The 27,347-nt window shown below is 45.8% G+C and overlaps 2 protein-coding genes across 2 annotated transcripts; both read right to left on the reverse strand.

Moving 5' to 3' along the window:
- Nucleotides 1-7,117: 7,117 nt before the first annotated feature.
- On the reverse strand, nt 7,118-19,052 carry LOC130383169 (CD109 antigen-like). Its single transcript, XM_056591240.1, has 16 exons — nt 18,430-19,052; nt 18,031-18,160; nt 17,830-17,937; nt 17,179-17,397; nt 16,587-16,728; nt 15,571-15,735; nt 15,316-15,394; nt 14,795-15,032; nt 14,299-14,467; nt 13,480-13,652; nt 12,921-13,076; nt 12,426-12,491; nt 11,668-11,822; nt 10,834-10,984; nt 10,463-10,565; nt 7,118-10,013 (listed from the first exon to the last, which is right to left on the reverse strand). The coding sequence occupies exons 1-16, from the start codon at nt 18,450-18,452 to the stop codon at nt 9,820-9,822; spliced, it is 2,271 nt and encodes a 756-aa protein (XP_056447215.1). The 5' UTR covers nt 18,453-19,052; the 3' UTR covers nt 7,118-9,819.
- LOC130382767 (CD109 antigen-like) lies at nt 18,604-27,223 on the reverse strand. The gene is made up of 15 exons (XM_056590655.1): nt 26,347-27,223; nt 25,765-26,001; nt 24,842-24,967; nt 24,059-24,098; nt 23,871-23,961; nt 23,556-23,652; nt 22,439-22,553; nt 22,157-22,266; nt 21,868-22,059; nt 21,584-21,688; nt 21,424-21,486; nt 21,075-21,248; nt 20,205-20,363; nt 18,971-19,025; nt 18,604-18,656 (listed from the first exon to the last, which is right to left on the reverse strand). Exons 2-15 carry the CDS (start codon nt 25,780-25,782, stop codon nt 18,604-18,606), a joined length of 1,398 nt encoding a protein of 465 aa, XP_056446630.1. The 5' UTR covers nt 25,783-26,001; nt 26,347-27,223.
- Nucleotides 27,224-27,347: the final 124 nt, after the last annotated feature.

Genomic DNA, 27,347 nt, shown 5'->3' on the forward strand with positions numbered 1-27,347 from the left:
ACAAGTCCTCAGACACACACACACACACACACACACACACACACACACACACACACACACACACACACACACACACACACACACACACACACACACACACACACACACACACACACACACAGCTGACCTTTCCTTTACGTTTTTGTTTATTAAGTAGCATGTGAAGCCTTGTTTATGACGTTTATAAAAGAGTGAATAGAGCCAGTGGGGAGGCGAGCATAGAGGAGATGAGATCGGTGAGGAAAGGAGTAGACAAACTTAAGAGGTCAGAGTAAGATGAGAGAATGAGGTGAGAGAGAAGAGGATAGCGATGAGAGGAAGATGACAGAATGGAGATGATAGGAGAGGAGAGGGGAGGTGAAGGAGAGGAGAGGATTAGGAGAGACTAGAGGGGGAGGACGTATGATGAGTCAGGGTGTCGAGGACAGTTGTACATGGTTTATTGGTCTGGTGCTCCAGGGGGAGATGCTAGTTCTGTGGATGGGACAGAGGCCTCTTGTCTGGGTCACCCCCAAGCAGCAAAATCCGAGAGTTAAGAACAAATAAATGACAAACAGGGAAGTTGCCCTGTTTGGGCTGGTGGATGATATACTTACAAGGGTTGCAGAGAAGATGGAGATGAGACGGAGCATGTAGGTACCCGGACATAGAATACCCAGGGGATTGGGCTGTTGCCGGGGGTGCAAGTAGTCATCTTCGGCACGTGTTGCCGGTCCCGAACCCGCCAGAAACCAATGTGAGGGTTGTGTAAGGCTTGGCGGCAACAACTCTACGGGCTCGCTCCAGACTAGGAGGACCAAGCCAACGTGGCATTGAGCATACCACTAAAGTCTCTGTGTTTGGTCAGGCGAGAGTCCGCAAGGAGTAAGCAGACGTCTGCCACTCACCTTCTTCTCCGACATATGTTCTGAGGGGCCTCCGCGGCATGGGACTACAGAGGCTGTAAAATCTATTTGGGTCAGAACTATTATGTTTCCACCCCCAAGTCCTCCTCCTCCTCCTCCTCCTCTTCCTCCTCCTCTCAGCAGTTTCAGGAGGTGCAGAGAACCTCGACTGCATTCATCTCTCTTTCAGGAGATGTCTCTGCCGTATGTATTTTGACTACAGTCACAGGAAGCATGATGAATCGTCTATCCAGCGATAAAACACAGAACCAAAAATTAAAAAATCCCCCAAAATATATTTTCCTTTTTATTTTTTGTCTTCAGCATTCATTTTTTAACTCTGGGTTTTCGCTCAGTGTGAGTACCATCTCGCACTGTTCATCACGTCCATGACTTCTGTGCTGGCGTGCTCAGGGGCTGAGGCTTAAAAGGCATACAGAGATCATGAAAGAATCTGGACAGTGAGTCTTTCACAGAAGGCATTCGTTATTCACTTCAGATCCGAAATCATTCAGTCTTATCCAAACTGGATTAAGGTTCACAATGCACACGCACACACTCACACACACAGACAGATTGATAAATGACTGTGGTCTCATGGATAACTCAAAATCGAGGAAAACAAAAAGTTAATTTCCGCAGAACACACAGTGGATCGCATATAACTCCACCAGCAACAGATACTGAAGCCTACATTAAATATCAGCTTTTTGTAATCAGCGGTCATGGAATAGTACAGAAAATGAAAAACAGCAGGAAGCAATACTATGACTCAATCTAAGGGCAGTACTGGCAATGTGACTCAGAAATAGTAACAACATCCTTCACAGCAATCCAAACAGAATCCTTTACGGTAAAGGATTCCTTCCAGTGACGACTTCACCAGAGATCCCCCCCTGGGGAGACCAGACAGGAGGATGAGGATGCTGCCAGGGGACGTTTCCCCTTTCCCATGCGGCTCCCCGTGACCAATCGCTTTTTTGGGGTGAGAGGGAGGTAGATGGACGACGCTGCTGACAGAGCTTCCAAGGGTCCCCACTGTCAGCACCTGCAGCAGCAGAGCGTGGGGGTGGGGGGGTGGGGGTGGGGGGGCTTGCAAGGAACGGACACACGGCTGAGCGACTCATCCCACGTAACTGCGGACGTGCCGATGACAAATGCCTGGCTCGTCTCCGTTGGCCTCCACAACCGGCCGTCACGGATCACAACAACATCCAGAGGAGATGACCGAGAACCACCTCACTGTGACCCTTGGATTGACTCCTCACCCCACCCTACCCACCCCCCACTACCTCACCCCCCCCCCCGGGTTTCCATTGGAACCCATTGTATACGTGCACTTTTTTACTACTCATGGTGCTCGCACCCGATTCCATTCAATGCGGATTCCATTGGAGGCGACGATTCCAGGAAAGCCCTCGCCACCGCCATGCATCATTGTCTGAGCGCGTTTTGTCGCAGCAGCCACTGTTTCCATTCTGAACAAGTGATAAAATCGTAATGGCCGACCGCCATCTATCTGCATTCTTACTCAGGCCACCGGGATTGGCTTCGCCACTGGCTGTCATTGGGACCACTTGGATTGAGTTTATTTGATTTGGTTAGAGAGACGTTGTCCATTCATCTCGCACACATCTCAATCCGCACACACTGTGCCTTGGGTGGACTCCAGAGAATTCAGAGAGAGAGAGAGCATAAGAAGGGGGGAGAGAGAGAGAGAGAGAGAGAGAGAGAGAGAGAGAGAGAGAGAGAGAGAGAGAGAGAGAGAGAGAGAGAGTCTAATGCGTTCTCTCTAACAATGTATTAAATTTCACGGCCTACTGAGTGGATCTTCCTAGATCTGCACCCTGTCTGCTGCCATTCCCAATCGGCCACATGCTCTGATTCATATTCACTCACATATTTTCTTCCTGGATTCCACACACTTTGTTTTGGCCAGAACTGTAACTGTTTTCTGTGCTATCTCCAAGACCTCAGAAGATTGAAGGGGCAAGAGCTGTCGAAAATAGGTGTAACCACCTATTCAGGGTGTGGCCCTAATCACCGGGTGTGTCAACTTCTTCAGAAGAAACGAGTGATGCAGAGTACGGGAAAGGAGACGCGCGTCAGAACATCAGACAAGCCATGTCTTGAAGATCAAACACGGTCCAAAGCAACAACCTCCCTCTCAGAAAACAGTGTGGTACCTTGATATGAGTGGAAGATCAGGCTGGTTAGAGGGTGTAAGTGTGTCGGTGTGTTGAGGAGTGTGGTGGGTGGCTTGAGCTGTGGGTAATGTGTGTACACATACATATGGACACGGGTCAAATATATACTGATCAAATCATGTAGTGTTCAATTGTGAATGAAAACAAATGTGTATGTGAAACAACTATTTACCAAGGGCGTTGGAGATCAAGGAAAATGGACACAAGAATAAAAAAAAGATTACATTAATGACGGAAATTTTGACTTATTCGAATTATAATTGGACGAGAGCTGACAAAATTCATCGTCCTTCGAAAGGGTTTCATGAGGTTGTTGAGCACTTCTGGAACATAAACACTGACTTGGCTAGGGGGGCCCTTTACACGGACTTACCAGCAGGGACATGGAAAAAACATCATACTCCCCGCTGACCCAGCACTCAAAGACACACATTATTATGCCACAACAAGGGACTTAGTGAATCCAACGTTTAATGGCACCAATAAAAAGCTCTCAATGGACCGGAACGGCTCAATATGAAAGGGCTGGAACATGAATGTGTGTTTGCGTGTGCGTGTGCGTGTGTGTGTGTGTGTGAGGTGGGGGGGGGGGGGATGAAGGAGGCACATCTCGACCGTGAGAGAGTGTTGCAAAACTGGGAGGGATTACACTATCCTACTGTCTGGTTTTACAGATCTGCTTCAGAGAGACGGATCACCGATAGATGTTCCAGCCAATCCAGGGGCAGTCCACGTCTTGGCTGCTGCTACTGTCTATGGATAGCAGCGTAGCTCTGTTTATTAGTCCATGAGCCTCCATCCCTCTTTTCTGCACGGGTCGATGAGACCAAGTAAAGCTCCAATTCATGTTTGTCTTTAGTTCATGCATCTCTTAACAAGGAAGATTCTTGTCCTCCTGGCATAAGCACTTCAAGTGTATGTGTGTGGGTTTGTTTGTGTGTGTGTGTATGTGCGTGTTTGTATGTGGTGTGTATGTGTGTGTCTGTGTGTGCATGCGCATGTACATGTGTGGGAGAGAGAGCGAGAGAGAGACGGACTCCATTGCTTTGATTGTTACTGTGATTTTTATAGTGATTGATCCTATAAGTATTCCACTCAGAGAAGTGGTTTTGGGACCAAAGTGCACCGCAGACCAGCGGCACTGAAGAAAGAAAGAAAATGTGTCTGTCTTTCGAATTATTTTCCTCCTTCCTGAGACAGAGAGAGAGACAGAGAGAGAGAGACAGACAGACAGACAGACAGACAGACAGACAGACAGACAGACAGACAGACAGACAGACAGACAGACAGACAGACAGACAGACAGACAGACAGAGAGAGAGAGACACAGAGAGAGAGAGAGACACAGAGAGAGAGAGAGACACAGAGAGAGAGAGAGAGAGAGAGAGAGACAGAGAGAGAGAGAGAGAGAGAGAGAGAGAGAGACAGATAGAGAGAGACCTACCTCAAGAAGAACACTGTCACATTGGAGTGTGCGCAAAGCAGCGACTCTCCCCCGTTTATATCATTCCCTCTATCGACTTAAGTTGCGTTCTATGGCTAATTTAGCCGCAGCAGCAGCAGCATTAGGAGTAGCAGTAGCAGTAGCAGTGGTGTGTGTGTCTTCGCCAGCCATCCGCACCCCCGTGTCCACACAATAACAACCAGCAGACGCTTATTTTTACAGGCCGCCCTATTCATCAATCCCATGAGCCCTGCTACTGCGCAAAGCCTGCGTGTCACTTGTGTTTAACTAGGAGAGCAGTTTTTTGCGTGTGTGTGTGTGTGTGTGCATGTGTGTCTGATTTTGTGTGTGTGCGTGTGCGTGTGTGTGTGTGTGTGTGCGCGTGTGTGCATGCATTTGCCTGTGAGCGTGTGTGTATGTGTGTGCGTGAACACATACAGATCCTTCGCCGACGCTACTCGCGCGGGGATGACGGCGTTTGGGTTTTCGAGTTTGGATCGCAATCAAGAAGCAGGAAGTCACAGCTCCTTTTCCGGGGATCTGGGCCTGCAATAATCTACACGTCAGTCACACATGTCGGTAAAAACACACGTATGTGGGCTGTGGTACTCTCGCTCTGCCTCTCTCCTGTCGCTCCTTTCCTTATTTTTATAAGGATCCTTCTGTCTCTCTTGAAGGTATGTGCTTATGTGGACACGGCGCACACACACACACACACACACACACAAACACACACCCACACAAACTCACACACTCAAAGGCACACATGCACACCCCAATATACATACCCATACAGGAGCCATGGCCTAAGTCAGTTTCAACCTGTTTCTGATTACTTTAATTGGCCATTGCGGTGGAGGAAATGTGTGACAGCTAAATCTGGAGTGGAGGAGCTGACCCCCGGTGAAAAATGATCGGAAAACCTGGCAGCCCCCTTTGAGGGGAGCCGCGTTTGAATTCGAGAGGGCTGCTCTCTCTCTCTGAGCGTGGGTGTGTATGTGCGTGTGCAAGACCATAGTTTAGTCTGTCTCCTACTGTGAGTCACGTATTTAGGTAATACACACCTATTCAAACATACAGGGTGTGTGTGTGTGTGTGTGTGTGTGCGCGCGTGTCCATATGCTCACGGGCCCTAACCTGGCGGGACGAGCTACGGCGGGACTAATGAAGCGGGAGCAGCGATGAGTCAAGTGTTCCATCCAGAGCCAGACCAAACTAATCAATCACTGAAAAACAAAAAACAAAAAGAAGGCCGGGCCTGTCTTGTCCGAGTCTCGCCCGTCGATGCCCTATCACCACAATGACAGCAGCTCCATTCGGTTGTGTTTAAAATCAATGGGGCATGAAAAGAGTTGATGTGGTCATCCTCTGGAAGAACGCATGCACACTTAAGGGATCTTGCAAGGCTGGCTGTGAAAGTAAACCAGACCGCCTGTAAAAAGCACACAATAAAACACCACGAAGAGGAGTGGACAGCAACAAGAGGTAGGACAAATGATTTCTGGCACTGTGCAAATCCGAGGGCTCGCATAGTAACTCATTCCCTGAAGGATCATTGCGTTGCGTGCAAGCTCACGTGCGAACACACAACGGCACAACGCCACACTTTCATAGTAACCGAGCCGTGCAGATGCGGTGACTCACACACGTAGACGCCGATACACACTGATGTAATGAAGTGTGCTGAGACACAGACACAAAGAAACACACACACACACACACATACACACGCAGACACACACAGAGCCGAGTATGGTACAATCATCTCAACCTCAGGCCGAAGTGGTGACGCCGCATTTTCCAGACTGCTTGTAATAAGGCCTGACTCTACCTGGAACGGTCATACCACTCTGATAAGATCAGCGATCGTTCACCCCGAGACTAATGACTAGTGTAGACTCTCTCTGTGAGCAGACACATGGAAAGTCCCCCCCCCCCCCCCCCCCCCCCCATTGCTTCAGACGGATCGGCAGCTTTGAGTCTGGTCTGGTACGGTCTGATCTGGCCTAGCCAGGGTCACCAAGAGGTTGGGTAAATATACACACTCAACCTGGGTGGGACGGATGTTCAAAGGAGTGACTCGTTCTGACGGGACGTTAGGACCAATCCCCGAGCAGGCAGACAGATGGACAGACAGACGGACATGTCATCATCATCATCATCATCATCATCACGGGCGTAGGGTGAGGGATTCAGGTAAAGGGCGGGTTGGGAGCGGTGGTTGGGAAATCGTTGGAGAGTTTGGCCAACTTTCATATTCACTTCATCTGGGTCGTTTCCATCTCTGTGTTGCTTTTTTTTTTAAATACACCGCTTACATTGGGTTACCATAGGATGTCTGGTGGTCGTGGTGGTTGTGCCTATTTTCTCAGCTGGAACCGAGCCCATCAGAAGCACTTTGTTTCCCTATCTGTTCTCCTTCCAGGCGGATTGGTTAAGCGTGGCCAACAACGCCGGACCCAACTCTCACTGCAGCAAGACGATAGCCACTGCCTGTAGACCCACAGCCCTCCACATCATGTGAACATCAACCGGGACCCCCAGATGACCAGAGAGAAGGAATTTCTATCACTGGTGATAAAGACGTTTTTTAGCGTGCGTGTTCTTTTATGCTTCAGATAACTTTCAGATATGCACGCATAGTAACATTGATATTAGTCCAAGATGGAGATAAAGCAGTATTCGGACCTCAAGAATCTGAGCCTAATGCATCCCACATGCAATCGGATTCCCTCCTTTCTTTGACATGTGAAAGTAATCTGTACTAGGGTTTATATGTTTAATACATATTCACTCCGTATTTGGTACTAATGAGTGCAAACTTTTGAAGTCTACAGGGTCCTGTAGGGGTGATTGATCAGCTGTTGGCCACCTAAACATACACAGGCTACTGTGTCGTAGCCTGTTCCATTGAAGCTTAAAATCGCTAAAGGTGGTTAAAACATAATATCGTAACCGTTTATCTATGTCCTCAACTCCAACTGTTATATGTGCAGGGGAAGTAAACTATGAAATAGGCTAACAATAAATAATAATAAATATCTGGCTAGGATTTTCACTGTTTATTCCCGCCTGTCAATTCAGTTTGAACAGGAAACCTAAGCTAATAAACAATAAATAATTTATATTTTCACTAGCCAATTCTCTCAGGGAACATTTCATTTGACTTTTATTGCGACATGTTAACCCTGTTAAGCACAAAGAGGTTGCTCTTCCTGATTGTTTGAAATAGCATTCGACACCACAGAGCCCTATTGATGAAACACAAATCGAATTGTAAGTGTTAGCAGTGACGTTGTATTTTATCTAACCAACAGTATTTTGGAGTATCGACAATGATAAAGTCCTATCATCTTCTGTTTGACCCGAACCCTTGCCACCAGAGTCCCTGCCAGAGGTCCTGAGGGCTTTGGTCCACACAGCAGTGTGTCTACCCTTAACACAACACAGTTTGGCTGTGTGCCCCACGTCTGCGTCTCCGTGCCGGCAGACTCGTAGAAGAGCCGCTGCAGCAGCACTGAAATGATTAAATATCCATACGGCTTCACGGGGCTCCTCTCAAGGGCCCCTATTTTATACAAGCCCTCTTTTACTCAAAAAGAGCAACAATGTCACGGCCTATAGGCTCCATAAACGCCATGAGCTTTGAGATGACAGGCTTCTGAATTATCTCTGCTACAACAGAGGATGCACACTTTTTTACATGCAATGTGTGTGAGTGTGCGGTTGTGTGTGCGCGTGCGTGTGTGTGTGTGGGGAGGGGGAGGGAAATACATTATTGCTTCTACTACATAGTTGTTCCTTGGGGTTCTAAGATCCTATCTCTGTCTATGTCTCGCCCTCACTTACACACACACACACACACACACAAAGACACACGCACACTCACATGCATGCACACACACGCACACACACGCGCACACTAACGCAGCATCATTAGGCATTGCCGAACCATAACATCACCGGTGGGTAGACGTTTGCTTGGGGCGTGGGGTGGGTACCCACAGTAAGTGGGCTCGTATTTAGCGTCACACCCTCTCTCTGGGAGCACTGAAATGAGGTGCAGGAAATATTGCATTCGATATTTAAAGAGCCACCTTTCCCTTCATTCATATACAATTGTGATGAGAAGACATGGTAGCTCCCAAAACACATTTTTGTGTTTCCCTTATCAGTATTGCCGGACCGATGTTTGGTGAGCCTTTTATCACTCAATCTTGGATGTCTAAACAGCCTTTAAATATTTCCTGATTTCCTGCGTCATTGCGATTCTATCATTGCTTCCCTTTGAGCTGGGATCAGGGTTCAACTCCAAAGCTTCCAGGGAAAAGGTAGACAAGTCCACCATCTAGTGTCTTAAAGTTGCACTGTAGCGTCTTCGCTCTTCCCATCGCCTTGTCCACTGGGCTAATCAAATCTCTGCATGATCAAATGTACACTTAAACTGAAATAACAGTTAAGTTCTTGCTCTCATGTGGGAAAAGAAAAACCACATACTTTAGTGTCCAACTACATGTTGTCACTTGGCTCGATAAATGTATCCATTCAAATATATTTTGATGTTAATTACACAAACTGAGCGTTGATATACATAGATTAAGTGTACGAAAAGGGTAGGGGTTATCCAAACAATTTGTTTAACAGAATATATCCATGCCCTTTTTTTTTCTTCCTTATTGGTTGATTAACTGTGTGTTGTTTTTTAATGAAAGGAGAGGAGGTACTTCCACTAAACATTAACAGAGTAGAAACAGGTTTTCCTGAAGACATGACTACGATACCTCATGAGAGGCTCTCATGAGGCAAAGAGGAAGCTTCCGAACTAAGGATAAATCATTAGACGTTATGTTCAATACATCTGTCCTTTATTATGTACATAGTAAGCGTGAATACCAATCACACGTTGTACCCTTACCCATCACACCATTTCACACTATGCTCAACAAGGAATAATCAACGATCGAAATATGTCCAGAGACCTTGCTTAGGTTGAAACACTCTCAGAAAGTTGAATTGTTCCGCCAAGGTATATGGCAAGATGGTATATTGTTTATTTTCCGTGTATCTTATGAAGCAGCAGTTGATTTATTACTATGCTGAAAACAGTTCTTCTGTTAATGTTCACAAAACATTCTCAACCAATCAAAAAAAAAACATAGGACTCGGATGGATAGTTGTCCGTAATCATACACTTACATATTTTCTAGCAAAGAATTTGGTGTCAGTTTTACATATTGCCCCAGTGCAAATACATAGATTTACATTAATCCCATACAAGTCAAGTCTAGACAAATAACAAGGTTATGAGAGCAAATAAACAGCCCAGGCAGCAGGGGGCGCTGCCGAGAGAATGCAACGAGATGGTGGAGGAAACGAGGGAGATCCCAGCTCGACAACGACTGCAGTCCCTACCGCAGAAGCTGCAGGAGTCCATGACCTTCATGCGCTCAGAGTTATACGTCCTCATGGCTCCTCGTCCTGTCGGCCAGAACACAATAACATACATATACATGCATTGGAACAATACACAAATGTATAACAAGGATGTAAGCAGCATCTAGATCCCTGTGGAGGTGGTGGTAGTTTATTCGAGAGCTGGTAGGTGCTAGGTGTTGGATGATTCAAGGAAACTTGGAGGAAGGCCTCGGATATTGAGGATCGAACACAACACCTTTCAACCACCACTAATATACGTTTGTCATGGTTTGTCAGATTTTAGGTGACAAACTTGAAAAACGGCTTTCCCAGAACTAAACCACACCGCTTAATAAAAGTATGTTTCTCTGCTATGAATGTGACGTTGGTGAATACTTTGGTAGAAGTTACTCTGACTGAAATGAAATTGGTTCATTGCGGTTAGAATTATTCATAATTATAATGAATATGTAAATGATAAATGGTTTGAAATAAAGTGGTTGTTCCCTTACCGGGCTCATAGTAGTCGTACACGCGCACCGTGGCGTCCTGCACGCGGGCAACCATCCATCTGCTTGTGAGCGTCACGTTGATGCAAACCTCATCTAAGGGGAGCTGCACGGATCACACATGCATCCTGCATGATTCTTGTGCATTTAACGAGGTAGATACAAATACTGTCCTCTATTCGGTTCACTTTATTTCGATTTTATTCAACCGTCCTTAGCTATCGAGCACACTGTGCTCTCGATAAATCTTGCTGAAACAATAAGAGACAGAGCTTCCGAAACACTATTATAAATATTGCAGAGCTGTTTATAGAATTCATCATAGAACTCACAAGGTGACGTTTAGGAATACTTTTGGGCTGAAAGCTGCTTACCCCGTAAAGGTAAAAGACCACCCTGCCGGGGGGGGTCTCCACCTTCCAGATGGGTTCAACAGAAGGCAATCCAAGTGGGAGGAACCCGCTGAGCAGACCCACGTCTAACAGGACCATGCCCGTCGGATTTATCCCATCCGTCACAAGGACACTGAACAGACGACGATTGAATTGAAAAACTAATCCCGTTATTGATTTTACCATTTGATGTCTTAAGAATCAACATTCTTAGATGCTGGAGAATGAAGACAAAATGAAACCAAAGGCGATGGTTGAAACCAAGTGTTGTACACTTCTTTGTTATTTGCATAACCATTCTGCTGTTGGTGTTATGGCGCATAACACGTCGGTTCTTTGACGTCCCTGGTATTTCCACAACGAGACTGTATTTCGGCCATCGTTGAGCCCCGCTGCCCGCCCCCCGCTGAAGCGAGGCACCAACACGCGAACCGCCACCGCCCAGCTAGCAGCGGGCAGCCGGCAGCCAGAGACGTCGGAGAACCCGACTCAGTCGTTTGAGATTCAGCCTGCTGCGGACCACACCCCCACCCTCCTCCTTGACCCGCCTCTCTCCTCCTCATTTGCATTAAAGCTACAGACACCGAAACGACGCCTTTGGGGAAAGCTCGATGTGCGACTGGTTCGTAGTGGCTGTAATTCTGTACCACGGCTGAATTTCAGGAATGTCTTCAAATACTGTGTTAGGGGCTCACTAATAACTATATTAAAGCATCTATAAAATAGCATGCCATGGGACCTTTAAAAACTCTTTGTGTAAAAGTGTTTGCTCAAGCAGCTTGGCTTTCAAGCCTTGGCATGGCCAAGGACACTCACCGAGTGCATATGGACACCACCATGGTATGGTGTCTGTCTCCCCGGTCGTCCAGCGCTTCCAGCACCACCACGTCCAGGGAGAAGGCCTCAGTCCCAGCCTGGAGCTTCTCTGTGGGATCCCGGCTTGTGCTCTCAACGTTGTAGAAGACGTTCATCTGGAGGGCATTCACAAAGTGAGAAGACAGGAGGAACATGGGGCACACGCAAAGCCACATGTCACACGTCTCGTGCAGGTCTTCTGTTTGACCTGAATGAGTCCACCTGCCTTTACTTCAATAAAAACACACATTAAAAAGGCACTGCATCATATTTAAAATCACGATCAAGTCAGGCTGAAGGCCCATTATGCTTCAAGTCCATTAATGGAGGAGAAGGTCAACCTGTACGATACGATCTAGACGCACTAAATGCAAACAGCCCCAAACGGAACAGCCATTCCAGAGGCTAATGGCAGAATGAATCTTTTCCGTGCAGCCCTCTGTATTGATGACTTATTTTGCCTTGGCATTCACAATACAGCCCATTGTGCTTGGCAAGAACCGCCATGTGCAGCTGCAGAGATCAATGTGCAATTTCAGCAGAGTCCAAACCATCCATCAAGATGTGGTAGGAGACTGGATGCATGGGAAACTAAACGGCTTAGTTTAGCGGGGTGCTGTTTAGAGTTTTGAATCTGCAACATCTGTTGTTTTTTTTGTTTTTATTTATTTGATTTATGCAGCACTGTTCAATAAACCAGCTGGCAGATAAGGGAATACCTGAAAGTGGGCAAATCCTTTGCCTTCCAGGAATATATCTATGGTTACATTCTGGTCGGCATGGATCTGAAAAGGAAATAAACGATAGTTGACTCGTGCTAACAAAAGAAACATATTCCAAAGCATACACAAGCAAGATAACACCTCCATGAAACTCTATAAATTTGACATCTTTACGTTGACGTTACATCATCATTGATCATTGACACAGCACATGGATCACAGGTGCCATTTTAAGTTTCAAACCCTTACAAGGACATTAAATGGAATAGAATTAAAAGAAGGAACATTAAGTAACATTTATTCGATTTTATAACAATCATTTAATGAAATCAAAAGTTGAATGGCCTGTAGAGATTTTTTCCCACGGTGCCCTTAGATAAAAAAAGAATACATAAACCGAAGAGGGGAAGAAGAACCCAATTCTCCACTACAGACAGGACATGACAAAAGACTAAGAGGTAAACGTCCCGGGCGTCGGAGTGCAGTCACTACCTCCTTGCTGTGGTACAGCTGGTAGTTGGTGGAGGTGATTCTGAAGAGGGACACGCCCCTCATGGTCGAGGAGGACACCTGGACGGTCAGGTTGATGGCATCAGCCTTGACCACGAAGGCGATGGCCGCCAGCGCCTGCATGGCCACCACCCTGGCCTGACGTGTGGGGGAACGCAACAATTCAATCACATTGTATTTGATTTGCGCAGTTTCAAGGAGTCAGCCAGCTCATCGGCCATCCTAAATGCGGCCGAAGAGCTGGCTGTATATGTACACACATACACATACATATAAATATTTATTCAATACTTCTCTTATAAAAAAAATTATGCTTTATATTATTGCCTAACTGAAGGGAGACTTGCTGTTGTTTTAATTGTTGTGAATATGACACATAAACCATCTTATGCATCTTAAAATGATGGATTCAAAATGACTCCCGGTCCTCCCCATCTCCTTATGAACATGCCGGCCCTTGGAACAGAAAAGGTTGGGAACCCCTGCTCTAACAGCCAGTGCCTGCATATGCGCCGGGGCCCAACATGAGCACGGCCCCCACCTGAGTGCTCCCGTAGTGGTTCCTCTGTTGGCTCAGCCACCTCATGAGAGGGAAGCCTTCCACTATCCTGCCGTTGCGGGAGAGGGCCAGCAGCACGTAGGAGACCATCTCTACCTCTGCAGCGCGGGCCCCCAACTCCCACGGGGCCTCGGACAAACTCCACCGGTCGCCGTCTGCAATGATTAAACGGAGAAAAGAAAGGGGTAATACCTTCAATGTAATGTGTTCAGACCTCTGTAAGCTTAGTTAATGAGGAGCTAATCATCGACCAAACAGGACTATACATTTGAAGATGGGTGCTCAACCTGCCAAACTATTAATCCATAGTGGACTGTGCCAACTGGCAGGCTGCTCTGTCCTTGAGACCTCTCTTGATGGCTAATCAGCATCACACACGGTGGTCAAGTAGGGTCCCTTTATTAATCATTCATCTTATTAATCATCTACAAATACTGTATAGATAAATGTTTCATTAAGGACAAGTTCTTCTTGAAGTAAAGGTTTATTGCAACAGAGACACAGACAAACAGACAGACAGACAGACAGAAAGGTAGACAGACAATGTCTGTGTTTCTCTCCGAGATCGACCTCTTATCTTGGTTTTAATCCCAATTCAAGAACACTCCACCGCTCTCAGCAAGAACATCTACATCACAGGTCTCACGAATGAACCCAGAGAAACCATGCCATGATGAAGCACTAACCACGAGGCTGACCTCAATGAGCGCATTCATGGGTTGGTCCTGACAACCAAGGAACGGAGGAGGATGTCAAAAGGACGATAGCTTTTAGCCAAGGATAACAGAACATAACTGTTACCCAGGTAGTTGGCACGCAGTCTCAGCTCAGCCAGCACACGGCTGGCTGCAGGCCGGTCCTCCAGGACCAGGGCGTACGCCATCATACACAGGGTGTAGTTTCCGGTCGTGGGCAGCACTACTCTCTTCAGGTAATCTAGGGCCCGAGTTATATTGGGTTCGTACAAGCGCTGCAGAAGAGGACAGGGAGAGAGGGAAAGTAAAAAAAAAAGTGTCTGTGAATCCCGACGAGATAAAAACACAATGGTTATTGAGGATGTTTTCTATTGAAACAAACCTTATTCATACTTTTGATATTGTCTTTGATATAAATATCCTCAAAACAACATTTTATGGTGGTCAATCTTCGATTATTCTTTCTAACCCCCCCCCCCCCCTTTTTTTTTGTTCCCACAACAGACACAGCACTTTTCCATGTCCTTCATTTGAGAAAATGTCTCAAATGATCCACCCATCACTGATCATAGACCCCCACCAGCCCGTCCCCGACAACTGACCGCGAACTCCGGGTCCTCCAACAGCGCCATGACCACGAAGGCGGTGAGTGTAGCGGGGCAGTCGTCCTGGCAATGCATCATCTCCCGGGGTCCGGCCTCTGCAAAGCCCCCCCCGGGCCCCTGGTGGGTGAGCAGCCAGCTGGCGGCCCCCCTGACCACGCCCTGCAGCTCCACGCCCTGCTCCGCCGACATGTAGGGCTGAGCCCGGAGGAAGGTCCGCAGCATGATGGCTGTCAGCCTATAGGGGGCCAAGGCAGGGAGAGACTCACTGTATTTAACTACAGTATGTACATCCTACATGAACCACAATACAGGGTAGCTGTCAAAATAAAACATTGATTAAAATAAACCAAAATACCTAAAAAGACATCTACAATAAAATAAATGCATCGGTTTTTTTTTTGTTGATTTTTTAGGGGCTGTTTTTTTTTGGGGGGGGGGATTTTATCATGGTCTGCTTCATGTTAAAAGCTCTCAGCATGCATGCATAAATATATCTAGTGGTGTGGGGGGGGAACTACCATGTCGAGCCAGATGAGTCTCTGTTCCAGGCACGGAAGGAGCCATCGTCTCGCTGGTCGGACCGTAGCTTCCGGAAACCTTGTCATGGACAACATTTGAATCATATATAACGCATACAAAATGTGTCTACATCGACCTGCCTTCCCCTTACTGCCCCCCCACCAACCTTGCACACACAGAAAAGAGTAAGGAGGTCAGATCAATGCTCTAATATACAAAGTATTCAGAATATAGTGCGTGTGCGCCGAGTGTACCTTCTTCCAGGACGGCCAGCGCCCTAGCTTTGATGGGGCCGTTCTCCAGGACTTCCAGGTACTCGAGGACGGTGACGCAGGAGGCGAAGGACGCAATATCCTGGTACTCACTAAGCAGTTCTACCAGGATCTCCGGACCCCCCATTGCCAGGCCCAGGAGGTCACCTGCAAGGGGGAGTGGAGTGGAGGAGAGCGGTCCAATGTCGGTGTATGAAGATACAGTAGAAGCCATACAAGTCAAAGTAATAATAATAACAATAATCATAAAATCCCTTCTGGATGCAACATGATAGTTAGCTAATAGATGTATAAAGACTAAAAAGTCTTGAATCAGCAAGAAGGTAGTTTGGACGCTTTCAGACCGACCAAGAACAAAAATACATGAAATTTGACATTTTGGGAGTTCAAGGAAAGCTTTGCCGAGAACTGAACGGTTTAAAGTAGAGAACTTTAAACCGTTTGGGAGGGATGGAGCATGTTGGAAGGACCATTTGGCATTACTTATCATTCAATTAATATTAACAAGATTTCCCTGCATCTTATTTAATACTGGTATGGTATCTGTTGCACTTTTTGGATGGAAACAGTGTCAGAGTCAAAGCCACACAGAACAATTCCGCAGTTAACGCCATTGAAAAAGTTAGTTGATTTGTTCAACATTAAAACAATTTAAGCAAGGAACAGAAAGAAGAATCAAGTTAACCACAGTTGACATAACAGAAACTCACGGACATAAAACATTTTGATACAGAGCGTTTGCACGATGTTAAAAAAAAAAAGAAATAAAAATGACATCAAGCTGTGTTACAATAGAAAACCTTGCCTCTCTGCTTGTCATAACAAGAGCCCGGCCAAACGCGCCCAGAATGCTGTTCCCAATCAAAGCCCCATAAACTTTCCTTATTTAGATTTTCCTTTTTGAATAATACAAAGGAACAGCTTCAACTCCTACCGTGCACCTAAACCAAGGGCCGTCCCTTCTCCAATACTAAGACGGGGTGGGGGGGGGGACATACCAACCACTGCCACATGGACCCTCTGGCTCCCCGGCACCACATCTGGGGGGAAAGAGAAGGAGGTGGTCCATGAATCGCTGTCCGTGTTGGGTGCCAGCTCCAGCAGGAGCGTCTGGGAGTAGAAGCGTGCGACGCCCTCCGGCTGCAGGGAAAACACGGAAGTCATAAAAAGATGCGGCCGGCGTCGCCCATGTGCCGCCGCCGCGCTCCTCGGCCGGTTGGCTCAGCAGCGTTCTCTGCGCGGCTGTTGGATTCTAATACAATTGATTTCTTTCATTTCTTTGAAGGGTAAGCAGGGCTCTAAGCTGGCGGTTTTTCCCGAAGGAGAACCGGGCTCTAAGTGTAAAATTTTAAGGGGCACGCAAAGAAGCTTAGCGGAACTTTAGGGGCAGACATTCGTATAATCATTCTCTTTACTGCATAAAAAAGTTATTCATGCTATTTCAGATTCAAATATGTGTTCATATGCAATCAAAATGGAATTGATTTTCTTCAAAAGAGATACATTGGCAACATGTTCCATGTGGATTCCTCTAAACAGCGCTTTAAACACATCATCCCAGCCCCTTTATCATCCAACGAAACATCACACCTTCACGAGCACGGTCTGGACCCATCTCCGCGAATCCTCCGCCGAAAACATGGCGGCCGATATTTCCATCTCGCCCAGAGCCAAGGGCCTTATGGGGAAGAACGCCTGGACAGTGCTCAGGGGCCCCACCGTCACTTTCTTTGCATTCACTACAGCGAGGTCCCCGTCCACGGCGAGAACAAACTCAAAGGCCTCGTTGTGCTCCACCAGCAGTATGACCTGCGTCGGGGAGGAAGGAGAGACGAGGGAGTGAAACCAAGAACAAGACATAAATAACAGAACAGCAAAACAGAGGGAAAACTAATGAACAAACGATTAAAAATGGTGATAATGGAGCGAGGTTATCAGTAGCACAAAAAAAATGTGGGATCCGGCAGGATGCACAAATAAAAAACAACTCCGCTGGCTTATAATAGGACTCCTCCAAGTGTTTCCTACAACAACACATGGGCAAATCGATGGGTCCCGTTTCAAAAAGGACGTTTAATGGTCAGACTTTTCTGAGATTTTTTCCCAGACAGAGTTGATGTTGCAATCCGCCATCGTTTCACATGAAGCAGTACTGTCGTGTTATTGGAAATAGTGGAGCGGGATGCCTCTAAAAACCTGACCACACCACATATCCAGTCTCCAAATTCCAGGCTGTTGTACCTCCAAGTCCCACATCAGGATGTTGAAGAACCGTAGCTCAAGCACAATCTCCTCTCCTCTGATGACACTTTCTGGGAGTTCCATGTAAAATAACCTCTGGAATGACTCCTTTAACAGAGAATGACACTGTCACAAAGCTGAAAACCAAACTACTTACATCATCATGACAGAAAAGCCCATAAGAAATGATCATGTACTGACTCTCGGTGGGGTGGTGGTGACAGACCCGGAGAAACCCAAGCCCAGCTCGTCGGACATCACCAGTGCTTCCACTCTCCAGGAGTAGATGGTGTCGGGAATGGTAAAGGACGGACTGACCCATGTCGTATCGCTAGAGAAGGGAAGCATAGCAAAGGAGTGGAGTGTATAAGTGTCATAGACACTCTGGGGCTTGGTAAACTAACCATTGTTGTATCAATTGCTTTTGGAATCAGGTAATTGTCTGGGTTTTCTGCTCAAAAGATCATTCGTTGAGCATTGTGTTGGTTAATTTTCAAGCAAAAAAACACGTGCTGGTAGCTTCAGAAAAGTTCATTTATTGGATTGACTAGTGGATGGTTGAAGAGACAATGCAAGCAAGCATCGCATCAGCCCACTCACCTAAGGTTGTTGCTCACATACATCCTGGTCACTGGAGTTCCCTGATCAGTCCAGTAGCTCCACTGCTCTCCTCTCTGGAATGACCCTGGCCCTGCATGTAGTGACAAAAGCAAGGAATAGCGTCTGGTAAGAGATATAGTTTTATCCAGGTATGAGTTGGACCAGCTGGACAGGTCAAGCCTTAGCAATAGGTAGGGTTGAGTTGTTGCAATTGTACAAGTTGTCCACTAGAGGACGGCAAAGAACAAAAGTAAAGTCCACACCAAGCGAAACGTTGCTATACATTCCAATACAACACAACTTTATTGTAAACACAAGGTGTGAAATTGGCTTTTGCAACATTTGGCATATACATCAACAGAAAATCTCATTACACCTAAACCCAACAATACTAAAAACATGACAAACACAAAAAAGCAGCAATATGGTACTGTCACTGGAGTTATATGCATGACTTGCATGTTTGAGGTGATTTCTTTACAGAGTTTGATGAGTTCAGTAAAGGCATAATAATCTATTGCCCCACCCTTTTCCACCTGACCTGCCGCCCCGGCTCCAAGTAGTTGGCCATCGCTCAACACCACAGTGTTGCACTCCTGAGGAAACACAAAACGTCCCGCAAGACAGTAGTTAGAGTGTTCTATTGAGGGGGAATACAGTCGGAGGCATTGGACGTGGAACCTGAAAGCCCTATGGCCATAAGCAGCCGTAAGCTATTACGCCACGCCCGCTATTATCACGCCTTGGGATCGGGACACATGATCGCCACGAATAAAAGATACCGGCCATGGTGCTTGGCGAGTGATGTGAGGTAGACGGGGGGGGGGGGGGGGGGGGGGGGGGGGTCTCAGTTTCTCCCCTCAACAATCACACACAATGTAGCGCCAGCGATGATAATAACCGTGGTAGACATCCTTCTCGTCAAACCATTCCCCCCACAGGGGGATGTGAGCGCCCGCCCACCACACACACCGCCTCAGCCTCGCCTGTTCAGCAGAAACCCCCGGGTCGGAACCCACAAACACGGCCACACCGCGATCCCCGAGACCCTAGAGTTACAACTTCTTTGAAAGGGGAGAGTGACCTGGGAAGCGGGAGCGGTGAGGACTGGACTAAGGGGAGTGCTGGTCTCTGGTGACACTGTCTGAGGCCTGGGTGAGCGCCTCTTTGGAATATAAGTTAAGTTATAATAAGTTATAATATTAACAGAGGAAGGCGGGAGGAATCCGAAAAGCTAAATTAATGGAGTTCTTCTTCAAAAATGAATACACAATGACTCGAGGGAGATGTGTTGTCCCGTCATTTTGAAGAATATTGTGCGTAATACATAATGTGCTACTTTACATTTATAGTTAAGTACAAGTGACATTTGGGTTGTTGTCCCTGGTCATTTAACCAAAGACTTAATTTTGACAGCGTGATTTCATCATTTTACTCAAGGAGAGGTTGACTGGCATAGGATTCATGGCCAAGGCAGATGTGAAATGTATACTTGATTATTTTCTTGATTTTGCACAGTTACGTACTACCATTTTGTCGGCTGGTGTACTATCTCAATGGTTACGACACACCCTCTAACAGTTACCAGTTAATGGTCACCATAAAGAGAGATACTACACTGCAATTAAAAAGGTAATTGAACATACATAACTACAACAGTAGAATTGTGATGGAGACAAGGATTATTGTGATGGTTGTATTATATTGGCCAATAAGATTCTGTGGCATAGGAATGTTGTTAAACTGCAACATGATGTGGATTCGACATGCACTACCGTGTCCCTGTTGGTCAGCCAGTCCTCCAGGGGGAGGTGGGCTTCCGGGGTTCCCGTGGTGACCAGGATGAGCACCTGGGACCTGGGGTCCTGTACGGTCACAGTGAAGGAAACCGATCGGTTGTGCCCTGTGAGGTCCTCGTTCCACTTTAGAGACACCTGTTGGTCATTCACACACACACACACACACACACACACACACACACACACACACACACACACACACACACACACACACACACACACACACACACACACACACACACACACACACACACACACACACACACACACAAAGTAGAGGGGCCTTCGATAAAGAGCCAATGATAAAGAGGAGGGGCCTATGATAAAGAAGAGCATTTGATCCAGAGGAGGGGCCTATGATAAAGAAGAAGAGCCTATGGTAAAGAGGAGGGGTCTATGATAAAGAAGAAGAGCCTATGTTAAAGAGGAGGGGCCTATGATAAAGAAGAGCCTTTGATCAAGAGGAGGGGCCTATGATAAAGAGGAGGGGCCTATGATAAGGAAGAGGGGTCATTGTTAAGGAGGACAAGCCTATGATTAAGAGGAGAAGAATATGAGAAAGAGTAGTAGCCTATGATAAAGAGGAGGATCGAGGGTAAAGAGAAGGAACCTGTGACACAGGAGGAGGAGTCTACATTAAAGAAGAGGAGACTGATAAAGAAGAGGAGCAGATGGTAAAGAGGATGAGTCTTCATAAATGAGGAGGAGACTGATAAAGAAGAGGAGCACATGGTATAGAGGAGAACTCTTCATAAAAGAGGAGGAGACTGATGAAGAAGAGGAGCACATGGTAAAGAGGAGGAGTCTACATAAAAGAGGAGGAGCCAGTGTGAAGGAGGCAGTTACGTGGTTGGGCTGCTGGATGGGTACGAGCAGCGTGTCGCTGATCACCTCCCCGTCTGGGAGGACACAGTAGACGGTCACACAGACCTCTGGGAACCAGGACACCATGGGGGTGAGCCAAAGAGAAGAAGAGGCCACCTGTGTCCCCGCAGTGAACACCTGACCTCTGGCACTGACCTGGAAGTACAAAAGCCGACTCAAGATGCAGGTGAATGCTACAATGCCCAACCTTTTGTTTGGTCTCAAACTTAACTGTCTCAACTCTACAGACAAACCCCAAATGCCAAGAACCCAATATAGGTATTTTCAAATTGAATAAGAACTTTTTTTAAATAGGCTGTGAGCAACTCACAACATAGTGAAGTTCAGCGAGTTGGAACGTAGACTCCACGTTGATTTCATGAGACGATCCAATCTAGAATAATATAATCGAGAGTGCAATATAAACGGTATTTAATGCCTTATCAGTATATTCAATACATTGTTATTGAAATGTGGATCAATACCAGTACCTGTGCAGGCAGAAAGCTGGAAGGTTCGATCTGAACATATGAGCCAGTTGCAGAGGGGAACTTTGAGAAGAGGTTCAAAGTCTTCTTGCTGGACATGAACGTAGCCTGCATGTAGTACAGCAAGACAAAAACATGAGCACTCCTGGATAAGCATCAAATAGGATGATGTGTTAAGATCATACATTCATGGTTAGGGTCGGCATGGTCTAAAGTTCACATCCATTCCATGTTGCTGTTCAACATGCATTATTCATTATTATCCATTTCAAACATAGAACCCGTACATTGATGATAAGCATTGATATGTTAGCTTGCAAGGTAAACCGTATCAGGACAACTCCTCCTTCGACCACTGGAAGAGTGGTGGATTCTGTTTGGTCTTCAGCGTGGGAGGTTTTCTGCACGACCACGACAGACGCAGAGTTCAGCAGGGCTTGCGGGGCGAGAGGCATGCCGTCAAACATTGAGATTTCGAGCTGAGGAACGCAAACAGATGACAAAGGTTAGGTTCAGTCAATGACGACAACCATGGTTCAACCTAAAAAAGTAAACCGTCCACTTATAGGTCCTTACTTTGGCAAAGAAGCTTAAAGAGGGCTTCAGCACTTGGGGAAAATCCCGGAATTGGAGTTTGAATGCGTTTTGCAGTACCCGCACTGCAACCACTCTTTTCTCTGTGAATCCTGAGAAACGAGCACCAGTTACACACAAAAATACCAACCATGACACAAAAGATAAGATGTATATTATCAGCAAAAAGTATTTAACAGCAAAATATTAAGACAATATTAAAAGTGATGAAATTTGATCATTATTCCTTTCAGGATTATAAACATACATATACAGCCAACTAACCTGTAGAGCTTTCAGTGACAGAGGCAGTAATGTTCAGTGTGATGTCTTCGTCACCGGGCTCATAAAGGCTGGCAAGCGCAACTTTGCTGAAGAAGAACTGCTCTTCTACATAGAACTTCAGAAACACAGGTAAAAATCAACCCAGACAGGTTCCACTGCACTATATACTGGGAGCAAACCTCTCTTATCCAGCATATCAGCGTAGGAGAAACCTGCAGGAAATCTTCTATTATTATAACTAGAGTTTTCTTTTGCGCATTGTGCGCGCTCAACCCATAGTTGTAATTAAACCCATTGCAATGATGTCGAAACCCCAGTCGATAATGTAACAAATTTCTGAGGGCATAATATAATAACATTTTGCATTTAATTTTTTTTAATATAAAAATCAATGCCAACATTTAAATATTTTTAACAATTCAGCGAACAAAAGGCAACATTCTGATTATCATTTAGGGGGCCACTCAATGACATGCAGAAGCGCCATCAACAAGCCCACTGAAGTGGTGCGAGAAATACAGACTTTCTACTCCTCATTCACTAACGGTTATATACATTTCCTACGGAGAAAATACTACCTCAGGGGTAGTATTATTCAGGAGATTTTCAGGTGTGCACGTGCGTGTGTGCCCTTACCTGCGCGTGTGTCGATGGCAGAGCCGTTATGTTTAAAAACATAACGTCTTACCTGGGCGAGTATCACTGCTGTGTGTGCGCGTGCGTGTGTGTTCTTACCTGCCCGAGTGTCGATGGCGGAGCCGTTTAAAAACATAACGTCTTAGCTTGGCGAGTGTGTCACTGCCTTTGTCTTGACGTGTGGTGTGTGCGCTTGTGTGTGTGTGTGTGTGTGTGTGTGTGTGTGTGTGTGTGTGTGTGTGTGTGTGTGTGTGTGTGTGTGTGTGTGTGTGTGTGTGTGTGTGTGTGTGTGTGTGTGTGTGTGTGTGTGTGTGTGCTTGCGGTGTATGTATGCATTTGCGCTTGCTGTGTGTGTGTAAGCTGCAGGCCGCTTGGCACATGCGCACGTGAGTTACTTGAGTAACTGGTGCGACAGGCCTGCTATTGTAGTAGTACGATTTATAAGAATTTGTTCATAATAATTTAATTAGTTTAGGCTCACCCCTTTATAGCTGAGGAATAGTTGAACAGGAGCTGTTGCAGCGGAAATACGGGTGACATTCACCGATAAAGTTGCATATATCATAGCAGAATGAACCCTAGAAATACAGCAATAAATAAATCATTCAACATTGCCAGCAGCCATATTTTTCAACACCACAACTCACTGTCTTGTTATCGACTAGGTATAGGACCAGCTCCCAAAATCAAGAACATATGCATTCATTAAAGACTGGTTGACATAAGGCATTGGAGAAATTAGGCATTAAGAAAAGTAAATATAGTGACCACTAAGTATGAGAAAACCATTGGTTACCACTTAGTTCTCACAGTGCCTGAGATGCCCTCTCCCGCCAGAATCTCTGGTGCCGTCTCAAGCTTCAGGTTAAACATCGAAGGGTCTGCAACTATCAGGCAAGACAAGTTCAACATGGGGAGCAGGGGTCGGCTGTATATCCATGACAATCAATGAATTTCTATTCTAAGTCATTTAATTTAAATTACCCGGGTTTTCCACCATGAATACCTTCTCGTCGGTAAGGCCCTGTGGATAAATACAAAGAAGTAAAATGTCAAGGTTCTTCTGATGTAATTTTATGTAAGCCAAAATATGTTAACCCATTATTGATAGGTGAATGGAATTCTATGTGGACCCCTACTCTGTATCCAAACCAGGGGACGTACTGGCTGTTGTTTAGAGGCAGATATACCGGCTTGTCAATGATAGTGGCGTTTCTGATCATTCACAGCAGAATAAAGCCTATAGGCTGATGAAGGACCACGAGGCGTAGCAGAATGGCCTTTCATCCCCTTACGTTTCCTACATGGCTAATAAGTAAATAAATCAATAAAAGTTTATTTAGTTATTTTTTCATTTTTGCGGAAGCATTTATAAAAAACAATAAAATGATTGTAAAAATGCTTAAAATATTTAGTTTTTTTAATATTTTGTGTCCGATTATTGATCTCTGTGTAGGTATCTCTGCAATAAGCAGAATAAAGTACTGTTTTAGCTGTATTTGTGGCTTGAATGGGTTCGAAACTAAATATGATTTTGTACTTTTTTAACATTATCTACCTGCAATCACAGCAAAAATGTGCTTTCTACAAAAATGTTATGTAAACAAAGGAGTATGATTTCCTTCTTCAATAATTTCTGAAAAAAATATTGTACATAATATGGCTGGCCATGATAATATCCTGATACAGCCCTTAACCCTGGACATTGTTATTCCCTAACCCACCCTTACAAAAAGGACAAAAAGTGATAGAAAGTAACCAACTTACATTTATTGTGGTCACGACGGCCCACTGTCCGATGGCTGGGCTCGGAGACAGATAGAATTCCTGGGAGACAATTCCCAGATAACTTCCCTGGGAGTACCACCTTTGGTTGATGTTCCCTCCGGGATCCTGTACACGACAAAATGATCCGTCACACACATTAACCTTGTTTATTCTGTCCAGGAATTATACCGATTTCTGAAGAAGTGAATAGACCAAAGATCACCAAGCATTGGGTTTAATCAGAATACACAGAGTGAAGTACATTCCTCTCTGATGTTCTCAGAGGGGAACGGTTCTTTAGGTTTAATTTGAACATTTGAAGAAAAGTTTATTGCCCGATGAGGTTCTCAAGGAGAAATATTTCTTTAGTGGTACATGGGGATAAAAACCAAGACATTACACAAATATTGTTATGGGAATGGAACACTGATAGTCTGAGTCAAAGAAGGGAGGCACGTTTAAACCGTGAAGACATTAGCAGCCTTATTTGTCAGAGTTGCCGGTGTTGCCAAATTATCCCTATGGAGTTGGGCATTGAAACCCGACATCGATGCTACCCTGGGTGTAGTCTCTCCAGCATTCAAAGTTTCAACCATGACCCCGGTGGACACTGACCACCTGAAATGCGTCATATCAGATCACAGTTGTGTCTGAGGTTCCCAAGGGCGTTCTTTACTTCTAAAGACACAGTATAAATATAAGTTAAAAGTGCTTAAGTCCCGCCTGTTGGCGATTTATATTCTGAACCTCGAGTCCAGCAAAACTTTCCTGTATGGATCATGTGTTGACCCCTTAAACGTTGAGATGGATCGTCAACGGTGCTGTTGACTTTAATATGGTTGTGTAAGATCAGGGATCGACTCCTCCACATGTATATATGTATCTTGTGTTTTTTTCCGTAATACACAAAGGAGGACCCTCACCAAGACACTGATCTCCATGGGTCCTCTGTAGGGCCGGTTGTCCAGTTGCAGGGCCGCGATCCAGAGCAGCACCTTCTGCCCGGGGCCGTAGAACGCTCTGTCCGTCTGGACGGAGCTGGAGAAGTTCCTACGGCTGAAGGTCAGCCAGGTGGAGTTGGAGAAGATCAGCTGCTCTTCCTGATAGCCGCTAAGCGTCAGCCTCACCTGGCCGCTGGGGCTGAGAGAGTCTCCCTCCAGCTGAGGACGGAGCGTTCATTCATGGCACATCATCAATGAGTGAATAGTGCATGAATATACAGTATGTGTAAATTGTTTGTAGTTTGTGACGGTGTGTGTGTGTGTGTGTGTGTGTGTGTGTGTGTGTGTGTGTGTGTGTGTGTGTGTGTGTGTGTGTGTGTGTGTGTGTTGGTGTGTAGTTGTGTGTGTTTGGAGGTTTGTGTGTAGGTATGTGTGTGTAGGTTTGTCCGTGTGAAGCTATCTGTGTGTGTGTGTGTGCGCGTGTGTGCAAATGTATACCCCTACTAATATAAACCATCTTTATGCTGTTATTTAGGACATGGAATACAAAATACACATACTTACTGGAGGAAGGGTAATAATTCTAGTCAAACCTATAAAACACAAACAAACCAAAACTCACAATCACAATAGACGACCATTCCCAAGATTACAAAACGAAAGGCTACATAAAACAACCAACCTCCAGGGATGGTGACGGATGCACTGGACAGGTAAGCTTTTCCCTGTGTTAGACGGGCCAACACGTCGACAGAGGACTCGGTGAGGATGGTGACAGATAGATTAGTGGCTCTGGACGTGTACAGTTGATGTGAAAACGAGAGCAGATACAGGGGCTTCTGGCTAGAGGAGATTAGTGTCGACGTCAGAGTGCTGCTGGTGGTTGTGGTGGTGGGATAGAGATTTGAGATGCAAGACATGGTTAAGAATTTGTTGCACACTCGGTGAGGAGATAGCTACACAATACATCTCCTCAAAAAAATGACATGCTTTAGAGACGTATCATTATTAATTACAGTATAATACTGTCATTTATCATATAATATTGATATCAATGTACTCTTACAGGGATAATTATGTAAGAGACCTATATACTTTTGATCATTACATACAACCAAGACAATACTAATTTTTCTCCTCCAAGATAATAGTAAAGCCCTTTTTACCTGGACGGAAGTTGAGCTGAAGCAGGTCCCGAAAAACACAACAATTTCACAAGCCACAATCCAAGGATACCAAATGCATTCATTTTCCCAAGCTTTGCTTTAGCTGGTCTCTGGCCGTACAAATAACGCAACCTTAAACCCTCACTAACTTACAGCGAGTGGCTGTTGCATATCTTCTGACCTGCTCGAACTCCCTCACATGCAGACTCTCAGTTACTGACATACAAGTCCCTGTTGTACTTCTTTCTCTTCTTGCCAATGACTAAGGCGGGTCCCGTGGGGCGATATAGAGCAAAAACAAAACACAAACACAGTTTTAGTCAGACATTGTTGTGTTCCCCCCCCCCCCCCCCCCCCCCCCAACATACACAGACAATACCTTGCGCCTTGGGCGTGTTT

This window comes from Gadus chalcogrammus, chromosome 5 (assembly GCF_026213295.1).
Source record: "Gadus chalcogrammus isolate NIFS_2021 chromosome 5, NIFS_Gcha_1.0, whole genome shotgun sequence".
Classification (NCBI taxonomy): domain Eukaryota; kingdom Metazoa; phylum Chordata; class Actinopteri; order Gadiformes; family Gadidae; genus Gadus; species Gadus chalcogrammus.

Bases quoted from the DNA above. Each gene is read 5' to 3' on its own strand.
- LOC130383169 (XM_056591240.1), bottom strand. From the start codon at position 18,452: ATGTATGTGAGCAACAACCTTAG. The intron at 17,398-17,829 runs GTACAACAGCCT...TCCCCGACGCAG, and splicing joins TCCTGATGTGGGACTTGGAG to GTCATACTGCTGGTGGAGCA. The intron at 13,653-14,298 runs GTAACAGTTATG...TAATCATTGCAG, and splicing joins ACTGCGTGCCAACTACCTGG to ACGGCGACCGGTGGAGTTTG.
- LOC130382767 (XM_056590655.1), bottom strand. The intron at 22,060-22,156 runs GTAAGGACCTAT...TGCGTTCCTCAG, and splicing joins CTTTAAGCTTCTTTGCCAAA to CTCGAAATCTCAATGTTTGA. The intron at 20,364-21,074 runs GTAACTGCCTCC...AATGACCAACAG, and splicing joins CCATCCAGCAGCCCAACCAC to GTGTCTCTAAAGTGGAACGA.